This window comes from Ruditapes philippinarum, unplaced genomic scaffold (assembly GCF_026571515.1).
Source record: "Ruditapes philippinarum isolate M1 unplaced genomic scaffold, ASM2657151v2 ctg417_1_1_1_1, whole genome shotgun sequence".
Classification (NCBI taxonomy): Eukaryota; Metazoa; Mollusca; class Bivalvia; order Venerida; family Veneridae; genus Ruditapes; species Ruditapes philippinarum.
In genome coordinates, this window is record NW_026865639.1 from 174,825 (window position 1) to 188,305 (window position 13,481).

At 33.5% G+C, this 13,481-nt stretch overlaps 1 protein-coding gene across 1 annotated transcript in view; it reads right to left on the reverse strand.

Moving 5' to 3' along the window:
• LOC132729860 (uncharacterized) overlaps nucleotides 1-13,481 on the reverse strand; it is a 157,914-nt gene that overhangs the window by 96,822 nt on the left and 47,611 nt on the right. Inside the window, 17 exon segments of the mRNA XM_060715701.1 lie at nucleotides 402-782; nucleotides 1,340-1,652; nucleotides 2,177-2,284; nucleotides 2,598-2,747; nucleotides 3,660-3,863; nucleotides 4,008-4,171; nucleotides 4,415-4,594; nucleotides 5,039-5,150; nucleotides 7,167-7,312; nucleotides 7,967-8,107; nucleotides 8,523-8,652; nucleotides 9,058-9,374; nucleotides 9,639-9,846; nucleotides 9,848-10,071; nucleotides 10,527-10,629; nucleotides 11,469-11,659; nucleotides 12,862-13,090. Of these exon segments, the coding sequence (XP_060571684.1) occupies nucleotides 402-782; nucleotides 1,340-1,652; nucleotides 2,177-2,284; nucleotides 2,598-2,747; nucleotides 3,660-3,863; nucleotides 4,008-4,171; nucleotides 4,415-4,594; nucleotides 5,039-5,150; nucleotides 7,167-7,312; nucleotides 7,967-8,107; nucleotides 8,523-8,652; nucleotides 9,058-9,374; nucleotides 9,639-9,846; nucleotides 9,848-10,071; nucleotides 10,527-10,629; nucleotides 11,469-11,659; nucleotides 12,862-13,090 (3,301 nt within the window).

The window sequence follows — 13,481 nt, forward strand, 5'->3', positions numbered from 1 at the left end:
GAATTTAATGATTTTTTGGGCTAAAATGTTAAAATAATATTAGTTATACATGGATAATGATAATATAGAGTCAACTTCCCTATGTTGGGAAAGGACACTCATAAACTTTCATAGCTTTCTACCCAATCTCAAAATGTATCCTATGAATATCCTTCATGCAAAATGTAAATATATCAAATAAATATGTTTAAACCAAATGATGGGGTAAAAATGGCAGTTTCACTTAACATATCAAATCAGGTACAATTAAAGAATGAATCTGATTTTTTTAATGCTTTCCAACTCTTAATTTATTACTTACTGAATGACGAAAGATTATAAAAGGATTTGCTTGAATAAATCATTATAATATTCTGTTTTGAATGTAACTGTGAACTTAATGTGTTGAATGGAGTATTTACCAGAGAATGTGTCAGAGTTCATCAAGATGGAACCACCTGCTCCCCCACCTACAGCCGTCTCATTGGCATCCTCTCCATCAGCTCTAACCTCACCGTCTACCTCTATATACCCACTAGCTGTCAGCTCCAGTACCCCACCGCCTCGTCCATAACTTGCTGAGGTATCGACACCACCGCCGCTACCATAAGCTTTAGGCTGGTGGACACTGCCATGAGCTAAGCCGGCATAATCGGCATTGCTGCCTTGACCACCGATACCACCGTGTGAGCCACCGGAACTACCAACAGTGTGACCGATACCTGCGCCAACACCACCACCTGGCAGGTAACCACCACTAGAAGCACTGAGCAGACCTTCAGATTCTACTGTGATGTTGACAGCTGTAAAATGTCAATCATACCAAAATTAATTATTTAACGTAACTTATTAAACCTAATTCAAATTCATTAAAATGTTGATATCTTAAATATAAGACAAAACGCAGTATTCAAAATACTATAATTATTACTGGAATTAACTTGTTACCAACCCTATTCTTTTAAACAATCATTATTCTTCGATAACAAAACCAAATAAAATTTAAGCACAGATTAAAATTAAGAAAATAATAATTCTGAAATTGTTAAACTCAATTATATCATTAGTTGATAAATTGTAATATTTTTGTCTGCTGTCGAGATGAAAATATCAATTAATATTTATAATAAATATATAGAGCTGCATTTGATTTCCCATCTTCTAAATATCAATTTATTAGTGGTCATAATAGCTCAAACATCTCTAAAACCATTTTTTTGTGTAAGTACTTATATCAGAATTTATGTAAGAAAATGGCTGTTTATAAAGCACCTGTGTCTGGTGAATGAAAATAATTGTTAACTGTTAATAAGAAGAGGCAAACCTTATAGTATAATATTAAATACTATAAATAGCATACCGTCTAACTTCATTTTGTTGACATGCATCTCACCGCCACCTCTAATCATGAGATCTCCAGCGAGGTTAACCTCCAAAACATCTCCGTCCTCAGCTGTACCATAGTATCTAAACAACCCGCCATCTAGCACGCTGATAGTGTTCAAGTTGTATACGATAGATTTATAGTGAGGGTTAGTGACAGAGGGAGGGTACACTTTGACGGCACCACCACGAGAAATGTTAAAAGTTTCAAGGCCAGTGATTGTACCACCATAGTCATATACTGTAACATCTTTAAGGTAAGTATCTGATGGTAGGTTGACTTGTCCATCCTTGATAAAGGGAGAAAATTAATGATGAATTTCAATACAGAAAAAATTAAAATACTGAGTAAAGAAAAAAACAACACTGTCAAATAATGAATATTTAAGTAACACCATTCATATGTCAGTGTACATGATTTTTAATCTTTTCAATACTAAATATCTTAAAAAGACTTGTGCATCTTTCTATCTGGACAAAACCACACTCCCGTTTTAGGAAATTTTACAAAATACATGTAAATACATGTACTGACTAAATACAGAACAGTGCAGACCATGATTAGATGGCATAAATGGCTGCTGACCTTGGTTTGCACTTGTCACATGGATATTATATGTTGCTAACAGCAATATAACATTTGATACAGCTTAAAAATATTTATTCCTTAAACAATTTTAATGCTAAAAGATAGTTCACAAGTCTCTTCCAAATTCATGCACACTGAATTTGCCATGTGAGAAATAACCTTTATTTTCCCCTTGTACATAATAAAATGTTATATTTTATTTCACATCACATAAAGAAAACATACTGGGTAAACAGCAACACTGAAGGATAACATGGCAGAATCTTTGAAGTCTATGTTCAACCACATGCCTTCTTCAACATGAACAGTAGCTGTGTAATCACCCTCAACAAGCTGGTAGGATAAACATAAAAATATCACAATTATATCACATCAACTTTGCTTAAGTATCATTCTAATCTTAAGCATTTTGTATCTATGTCTACCTATCGTTTTATAATCTACATAAATATGTATCCTCTTTTATTATATAAACATTTCTAATTTAATCAAAGAAAATATTTCTGCTATCTTTATAAGCCTTGTAAATTTCATTTTAAAATGTTTTGATCTTTTTATTCAAATTCACTAACAGTATTATTTCCTGAACAAAAGTTATAACTTATAATAAATAAATCTCTTTTCCTTATGATTCTACATGAATTACCTGAAGATAAAGGTCACGCCTGCCTGTTACCGGGTTACCATCATTATCTGTTGCTAGGAGACCAACCTCAGCATAGTCACCAAGGTCAAGTGTATCAATGTCATGGTCACTGGTCTTACTTTGAGGGATAGAAATTCTTGTCCTACGATTCTGTAATAGACATACAAAAGTCAAATATTACTTACCAATATTAAGAGGATATTTTTTCGTTTGCGTGAAATATGGAATATATTTTCACGAAACATGATAAAATGCCACATATATTCACGAGCCGGTACGGCGAGTGAAAATATGTGGCATTTTTTCATGTTGAGTGAAGATATATACCATATTTCACAAAAAACGAAAAAATAACCTTTTTATTTAATTTCATTATCAAAGAAAATGGTAACGAATCCCCTTGCTTGCTACCAACTGCAATTGTACAGCGCGCAGTAATTTATGCGTAAGCACGCGCTGTTTGGCGCTACATTGTGACGTCATGTAAACAACTCTTTAAACGTCTGTACAGCGTTAATTACTAAATTAAAGATATTGGTGTTCGGATTAATTTTCTTAGTTCGACCATTTTCTATCATGCTAGATAGTTTTCAAAACAATATTCAAGAAAAAGTTGTTTTGTATTTATCAGATTTTTCAAACAAAACGGCGAAAGAAGTCCCTTAAAATAAATATTAGTTTTGACTCCGCCCACTTTCATATTTATATTTCATATTTATTTTAAAAAAATATGAAAGATATTTGACTGATATAGCACCATATTTCATGGGTAAAATTAAATAAATAGTAATATTGTATATATACTTATCAATATGCAACATTTTACACACAAAAAAATCCTAACTTTGGGAAAGCAGTTGACCAATGAAAATTGTGCTTAAACATGGCAAGGTATGATATACTTCACACTGAAATATTAGGTTTACTTTCATTCTTATTTCACACAGTATTCATTTAGGTAATATATCAAAAGCAAATCATGATTATTTTTGTTTGAAAATTATTTTTATGAGACTTAATTAGTGTGCCATACATAAAGCAGAGATAATTTGAAGAACTTACCCCTTCTCCCTTTCTATTATAGATTTTAAGTGTTTTAGTTCCATTGACTCCTGTATCCTTGGTGAACACGGTCCCGGCAGCAGCATTTTCTCCACCATTACCTACACCACCATCAGAAAAGTACTCTCCAATGAAGTTAATAAATCCATAGGCAATACCCAATCTGCCACCAGCCCCACCATTCCTTCCTGATCCACCTTTGACCTAGATAAAGAGAAAAGTTATATATCTTTATTAAGCTTACCTTTAGCTTAACACCATTTCTGTCATATATATGTTTGCCACCAGATATTGACAGTAAAATATTTGGTACAAGAAGAACAAGGAATAAATGAATTTGCTTGTTACCTCAACAGTTCCGGTTCCATCAAACTCTGGTGTTGTCACGTATATACTGCCACCAGCCCCTCCACCAGAATTGGAGGAACCATCCTGGCCATTGGCACTAAGAGTTCCGTCAACTTTGAGCAATGTGTTGGCATTGAGAATCAATATACCACCTCCACAACCACCTACAGAACAAAATATCAGCATTTAATATTTGTTGCTTCCTTTCTTTCATAATTTCAGGATGAAAGATTGTTTGAAAACCAATTTTGTTGACTTTCATAATGTAATAAAGGGAATATAAACAGGGAAAATTGTTAAAGCACAGATTTTTAAATGTTCAAACCAAGCAAAATTCACAATATAAGTTCTATTCTTGTCTTACTAATTTACCATAAAAACAAATATCTAATAATTCCACCACAAACCTTTCTGTGCGCCGGCATCACCACCAGCACTACCGAACCTGTCTGGAGAGATAAAGTTCCCATAAGCCGAAGGAGCCGTCATCGTAGAGTTCTCCGCACCGGCTTCTCCTCCGTGACTTCCTCCGGTACCATAGAAGTTACCAGATCCAGCTTGTACTGAATATCCGGCACCTGGTCCGGCTAGACAAATAAATAGAGGATAAGCATCAGTATAGTTGTGGTAACCTCAATATATAATGGTACATGTATAATGAAAATGCTGAATATGTGAAAATGAGTATGAATAGCAAAGCAAAACAAAATGCTACTTTTATCATATCTCTATACCTATCATAGGTTTTAGTGTTAATTAACATTTGAGATATTTTTACAGTTTGAGAAGTAATTTTACTTTTTTCTAAATGGTTTTAAAAAAATATATATACATATATTGAAAATGGCTTAAAACAGATTTAAATGAGAATGACCTCTATATATATAAATTAACATGGAAGAGCATAACGTTTTTTTTTAAATGAATTGGAGCAATATATATATGTAATACACTTATCATGCATAACAAAATATCACTAACTAAGGGAGGTAAATGTACATAACAAGGCAAAGTGTATTTGTACAACATACCCATGTCACAGTATCCAAGACTGTCAGCATTAAATGTTCCCATTACATCTACTAGTAATGTGTCTACACTAACATACAGATGTTTGGCTTGTAAAGTTCCTCCAGGATAGATCTGCATGATAATATATAAATATTATACACATCTTCAGGTCTTCAAATATTTTTTACAAACATTATTGAAATAGCTTGCAAATATGTACAGAAGCTTCAAAATAATTGATCACTTACTTACTGACCAACTTTAAGATCTGTGGAGGATGAGATTTTTCGATATTCAGTTGAAAATTCAATTTGTAACTAATTTCTACACAAATGATAACAAGAGGGCCATGATGGCCCTGAAGTCGCTCACCTGTATATAGGCCCCCGGAGCGGGGCCAGTTTAAATCCCAGGGCTTTTATTTGAACAAACTTGGTAGACACCCATTAGAAGATGTTTCATGCTAAACATCTAAGGTCTAGCTGGTCAAGTTTTTTCTTTACACATATAGTTAAAAACAATGACACACCTGGGGCAGGGCCAGTTTTGACCCCAGGGCTTTTATTTGAACAATCTTTGTAGACACTTACTAGAAAATGTTTCATGCTTAATATCTAAACTCTAGCTATTCGGGTTTTTTCAAAGAAGATTTTTAAGTTTTTGCTATACACATATAAGGAAAATGAATGTCCCCCGGGGCGGGGCCAATTTTGACCCAAGGGCTTTCATTTGAACAAACTTTGTAGACACTCACTAGAAGATGCTTCATGCTTAATATCTAAACTCTAGCTATTTGAGTTTTTTTAAAGAAGATTTTTTAAGTTTTTGTTATACACATATAAGGAAAATAAATGACCCCCGAGGCGGGACCAATTTTAACCCCAGGGCTTTTATAAGAACAAACTTGGTAGACACTCACTAGAAGATGTTTCATGCTTAGTATCTAAACTCTAGCTATTAGTTTTTTTTACAACGAAGACTTTTTAAGTTTTAGCTATACACATATAAGGAAAATCAATGACCCCCGGGGCGGGGCGAATTTTGACCCCAGGGCTTTTATTTAAACAAACTTGGTAGACATCCATTAGAACATGTTTCATGCTAAATATCTTAGCTCTAGCTCTTTGGGTTCTTTAAAAGAAGATTTTTTTAAGTTTTTACTATATGCATATAGGGAAAATCAATGACCCCCCGGGGCGGGGCCAATTTTGACCCCAGGGCTTTTATTTGAACAAACTTGGTAAACACCCATTAGAGGATGTTTCATGCTAAATATCTTAGCTCTAGCTCTTTGGGTTCTTTAAAAGAAGATTTTATAAGTTTTTACTATATGCATATAGGGAAAATCAATGACCCCCTGGGGCGGGGCCAATTTGGACCCCAGGGCTTTTATTTGAACAAACTTGGTAGACACTCATTAGAACATGTTTCATGCTAAATATCTTAGCTCTAGCTCTTTGGGTTCTTTAAAAGAAGAATTTTTTAAGTTTTTACTATATGCATATAGGGAAAATCAATGACCCCCTGGGGCGGGGCCAATTTTGACCCCAGTGCTTTTATTTGAACAAACTTGGTAGACACTTACTAGAAGATGTTTCATGCCAAATATCTAAGCTCTAGCTCTTAGGGTTTTTTAAAAGAAGATATTTAAAGTTTTTTCTTTCGGTTGCCATGGCAACCAGAGTTCTGCATGGAATTAAATTCTTTGAACAATTTTTAAAGGTGACCACCAAAGGAACATTCCTGTGAAGTTTGGATGAAATTGGCCTAGTGGTTTATGAGGAGATGTCATTTAAAGTAAAAGTTTACGGACGACGGACGGACGACGGACGGATGACGGACGGACGACGGACGGACGCCGGACGAAAAGCGATCACAAAAGCTCACCCTGTCACTTTGTGACAGGTGAGCTAAAAAGGGGTAAGATTCCTCGGAAACAGCGAAAAACTACAAAATTACATGAAAATTGCAGACTTGGTTTTATAGAATCTGTTCATGAGGGATAATGGAAAAGTGCAACATCTCTCATGTCAAATAATGTTTTATTATTATTGGCAAAAGAATGCGCTTGACTTGATCCACTACTCTTTCATAGCTTAGTTTTGTAACCAGCTTACACACGAAACAAGCATTTAAATGATAGCTTACCTGCATGTTTTGTCCAGTCATTCTATGCTGAAACTCGTCATTGTTCATGATGAGGGAACCTCGGTTTCTGATACTGAATGAGGTAAAGGAGATAGCATCTATACGCTGGAAGTCAAGGTCCATCATGTAGTTGATCTTCAGGGTACCTGTATTATTGACAAGATACAGTAAAACCTCATCTATACAGACTAGCTGTGAACCATTTACTGGAAGCCACATCTTTAATATGTAGATTTGGATCTACTAGCAAGTGTACAAAAGATTTCTTGCTTTTATCATAATTATTTCTATAATTATCTGATAATGTTACTTTTCTTATACTAGTTTTTCATACTTAAATACTTAATCTGTTGGTGCAGGGTGATTTTTGAATTTTGAAAGATAACATATAAGTATTTCTTCATTGTAACTCAAAGAACAATTTCTTTAAGGGTAAAATAGGTTCAAATGTGAAGTCATTCAAAGAGACCTCTCCATTCTATACTGTTGGAAGTCTAGCAATGCCAAGGATGTGTGAAGACTCGATAAAAAATATAAAGAAAATAGTATTTTTTTTGTGATGAAACACACAAAAATGTTTAAAGCATTTTTATAACTACAAAAATAATGATTTTCAAAAATTGGTTACTTTGTACTTATTTTTGGAAAATTTGTTCTGACTCAGTGACATAACTGGCATCAGCCTATATCATTGCTTGTATTGGTATTCTTGCTCTTGGGTATTTTAGAAAACAACACTACGAGAAGGCCGTTTATCGCCTTTCAAATATTGAAAAGTAGAACTAAACAAAAGAACATACCACCATCAACAATGGTCATGTTTTCCACATTGTCAACCACACCTTCTATCATGACGGTTACCCCGGCAACACGGAGTTCACCTTGTAATGTTGTAGCACTACCGTGGTAGAGAGATACATCAAGAGGTAGCTGTCCAGTACCTAAAGATTCATTACAAAGTAAATTCAAATATTTTTCTAAACAAATCTATAAAATGGTAAAAAATGGAAAACTTAATGAACGCCAAAAATGCAAAAACTGAAAATGTTTCAGGCACGATTATCATAAGGAATTAGATGTGTCTCAATCTAGAGTATCCCCACAGGCCTTTTTTATTTTTTTAATTTTTAAAGTTCCTTTGCTATGGCATTTTTCTGCTTTAATTTGGAACCTCCAATCTCTATTCAAAGCTATTCTAAAATTAACATACTAAAATAAGGGATAAAGCATTCAATTTGTAATTTGGCCTCATTTTTACTATAAAGACTGGCTTTTCTACAAAACTAAAATTATCATTGAAAAGGCTTATAACTCATGATAAAATTTTGGCTTTATTAACCAAACAATACAACATACCTATAAACAATGTTTGGTTATATCCTATATGTACATGTCCGGTACGGTCACCCTCCGTGTACATGGCATCTAGATCTATTTTCTCTGTATGTACAGGTCTTACCATACCCATTTGTGCTTTCTCATAAACCTGGAAAACAAGAAAAATCATTTTTATTAGGATTATGAAAATATTACATATTTTAGGTAATGATATTTGTTATGTAAATATTAATTATAAATGATTCTGAAAGATCCATTTACAATGGATTTTATCTTTTTACCCATATTATATGTTAGTCATTTTAACATTGTTTTAACTTTGAAATTCTGTAAATATTCATGTGCTATAAACAAAATGAACATCCATCTTTTAATCAAAATTATGAGATACATTTTTAATACATTTTAATTCTGCTTGCCCTGATCATTTCATGCATCTTCTTAAATGTTGTTCCTGTTTTCTATTTTAATTTACATCAAAGAAAATAATTAGATCTGATATAATATTTTGTATGGACCCTTGAAATTGAAATTACAATACAAGTCTGCCTACCTTCAAATAGTCTAAGGTAACATCTTTGATTGTACTGATACCCGGCTGTGCAACTGTAACTGAAGGAGGATAGGAACCAGGCCAGATCCAGGCAACACCACTTGCATTCGGGTAAGATGCATACAAATCAGTCAAGTTCCTGTATGGATCACGAGGCTCATACCCCTTGTTGTTAAGGTATAAAGTTCTGTTGTCACTGAAACTCAATGGAACAGAGCCGTTCGCCAAAAGTTCAGGTAATTTATGCAAGTACACAGTTCCAGGGCCACCTGGCTCAGCATTGCTTCCCCCAGATCCTCCATGATTAATAAAATCACCTGTAGATTAAAATATAACATAAATTCAGCATTGACGGGGAAAAAATGCTTCAATCTATACTCCCACTTATTTTCTACATGTTATGCAAAATAAAAATCATTGTGAATATTTTCAAATTTACAGTAATAAAATTACATTGGTGATTAGTACAAAGAACATAAATGTTTAATCTTAAAATAAAATACGTGTATTACTAAAAGTTTCATATATATAAGTGTATTAAGTATAGGAAATGAAAGTTTAACAATTAAATTATTACTTACCAACATAGAAGTTGTACATATAGTAGAGGGTGACTCTGCCACCTCCACCACCACCACCATGTGGAGCCCAGCCACCATCATAACCAGCTCCACCAGAGGCATCAATATCTCCATTTCCATCAATCGTGTAGGTTTCTATATGTATGGTACCGCCACTACCACCTCCAGCAGCCACTGAACGCCAGTCACCACCGAGCGCAGTCAAGAAAACCGTCCACAGTAAGGGTATGGTTAACTTTAAGATACAACCTTCCACCACCTAAACCTCCGCGGTGGGGGAACAGTGCGTGACCACCATTGTTACCAAACTTGGTCGGATATAGGAATGAGTCATGGGCACCACCAGCAACTGGTTCAGCCTGACCTTGACCTCCATTACCACCATGACCACCACCAGAACTACCTCCAACATTGCCATGTCCTGCACCAACACCTGATAGAAAAAAAGAAAGAGTATTATAGAATTAGAACATTATGGAATCAGTCTTTAAAAAATAACAGTACATACCAAAACAGTATATACCAACTAATTACAGGAATACAATGATTGGGCATATAATGCAAATACAGTACACCCCATCATTTCTGATAAATTTTGTTGTTTTCAGACTATTTTCTTAAGAAAAGACTGTTATTCAAAACGTATATTTTAAAAAAAAAGAGAAAAAAAGAGAAGAATGAAGTGACAGCCTAACCATCAATCCAACCATCACTGTTAAAGTCTTTTTTCTCAGTGTGACTTAAAATTTTAGCACCAGTTATTTGAGAAACAAAGTAACAACATAGAAGATTTTTTTCTTATATATATATAATCATTAAAACTTTTACCAGTATTTTTTTACCATCAATTAGTCTTACACATATATTGTATATATAAAGAAAAGTTACCATCATGCTGGAGTTTATATGGACATCCTTTAGTAACTGTAAGGAGACCATATGGTTCTAGGGTGATATTGTAATAGTCTAACTTCAGGTCATTGGATGTTAGCTGAAAATATTGTTATAAACTATAACCATACAACAATCACATCAAAATGAGCCACGCCATGACAAAACCAACATAATGGGTTTGCGACCAGCATGGATCCAGACCAGCCTGCGCAGTCTGATCAGGATCCATGCTGTTCGCTTAACAACTCTATTTCAAGTAGAGAAACTGATAGCAAACAGCATGGATCCTGATCAGACTGCACGGATGCGCAGGCTGGTCTGGATCCATGCTGGTCGCAAACCCATTATGTTGGTTTTGTCGTGACGCGGCTCAAATAATTTTCTTGTTATAGAATTTCCTTTAAAATGACCTGACAATCTTAAATTATCTTTAACGATTATGCAAACATTTGTTTAACATATGATGATGAGTTTTTAGTCTAAGCACATTACATTATCAACAATTACCATTCATTACTCTGTTACTAATCAATTCATATCCAATTAAGCTGTCAGCTAATGTATTTCTTATCATTTTTATAGATATAGTGTAATCTATGCTCATTCAACAACTAAATTTGTTGTTTTTTTGTCAAGATAAACAACCACAATAAAATTATTGACTGATGAAATCTAAAAATCTTAATTCTTATAATGGAACAACAAATGCAGTTTATCATCATCTTTTTCATAATAAACTCGGACATTGCAAGTCATTAACTATAATTTTTAAAAACAGGAAAATTCTGAAGAAGGAATATCTTTTCAGAGCAACAACATAAATACAAGAATCAAACTTGAAATTGATAATAGTTCCTTCAGATTGGTGTTAAAAAATCAATTCATATTCTCAGATAAATAAGAATCGATACAATTTAGAAAATATAGGTGGCTTACCCTAGCACCACTGCGCACTGTAAGTGTGGAACCAATCAGTGTGGTGAGTGCCTCCTCCTCGGTGAACACGGCTACAGAACCGAATGTTTTAATGTCAAGATTATCTATAGTATTCTCTGTAATTGTGTGGTGATCTATTGTCAAGTTACACAGTGCATTAACTGTAATATTCTCCATTGTACGGAAATGTCCTGAAAAATTCAAATTTTATATTCATTACAGCAGCTTTCAAGGAAGCAAACTTGAAAGATTTAAGATTTTCTTTACAATCAAATTAAAAGTAATTATGTATAATATGCGTAAACTTAATCAGTTGTAACTCACAGCTAAAATTATGAGACCCCCTTTGTCCCATCTTCCCATTCCTCTTTCATTATTATCCATATATAACCATATTATCAGTTATTATGTAATATCAGTATATTACAGTAGTCAGTACTTAATAAATAATTAAATAAAATGTTTCTGATCAACAATGGTGATACAATATATGATTTTGATAAGTTAACAAATTCTCAGTAAAATTTCACATGAAAAATGTACAAGTCATGTTAATTATTCTTTTTTCATGTTCATTTTCAGTTATACCAGAGATCTATGTCTCTGTTTATAAATGCCTTTGATTTTTTTTTTACTGATTTTTTATCACATGTACTAATAATAAAAAATATCATTTTACCTAGTATGAATATGAAACAAATTCTAGAGAATTAAATTAAAAAATTAAATAAACATAATAAAATCTAATATTTAAACTGTAATGCAAATATAAGTCATAAAACTTCTCTCACCTAACCCTTCAATCAGTATAATTAACACAACTAACAAGCTGCATGCCTGATTGCCCCTATACATGTATTATTTTTATGACTTTAGTAGATATAGTAACTTTTACCCTCAGGGTATATTTCTTATTTAGTCAAGGCATGCTTTGGCCCCTAGCCAAAAAATGGGCCAGCTGTTTTCCAAGATAGTCAAAAAGGGGACTTTAAGACTTCAGGAATATCAATACCTGTGATATACCAAATTAAGTCCCTGGTTTTTAATTAATTTATATATAACATCAGAGTTGAGAGTCAGTCTAATACATAATGTTTTCCAAATGAGAGAAATGATTATGCAATTAAAATTAAAGGTTGATACGTTATAGAATGATAGACCAATTTAATTGCGATTTATATCAAGTACAACTTATAACAACTGAATCACTGTGATGATTCTAATTTTTGGCTAATGATCGGGTTTTAATGCCATTGCATTGAATGATTGTTTGAAATTGTTATGCAATGCATTATTATATTTCGGATGATTTTCTATATAAATTCTAGTATATATATTATCATTATAATGGGAATTTAAAATGAAATTAATAAGACTTAAAATCTAAACCAACCTTTGATATACATGTCGATACCCCGGCAGTCCAGCTCTGGTGGGAGATTAACATAAGATTGTCTCTGAGAGAGAACACCGATGTTCTGCAATACTCGACTCTCGGTATTCTCATATGACTGAGAACTTCTCAGAGTTACTCTTCCTGTATCATCGCCCTCAACTTCATGAGCGGTCAGGTTCATGTTTACACCATCTAAATTTAGTGAAGCACCACCCAAAATATCCAGCTGAAATGGTCAATTATCAATTTGTTATACAGTATGCAGCTAAAACTTAACTCTTTACCTTTATGAAATTTGAAAGCCGTAAAAAAGACATTTTTTTTTAAATGATGCCTGTAAAAAAGAAAATACACCTTAGGCTGATTTCTAACATCATAGTAATATAAAAACATTTTGGAAATGTAAAATGGTCAATATTGACCAGTACATGATTACCTACAATGATTCTACATGTATAATCAAATAAGTAAGTAAATATAATTTGCTGCCTTAAATAATATGACTTACTGAGCACTTAATGCTGGGAGAACTAGAACTGCCACTATCATGGCGTGAATACCCCGCATACCACTTTGTCAGAATCAACAGTGGCCATTTAGAGCTCAAGGACAACCTC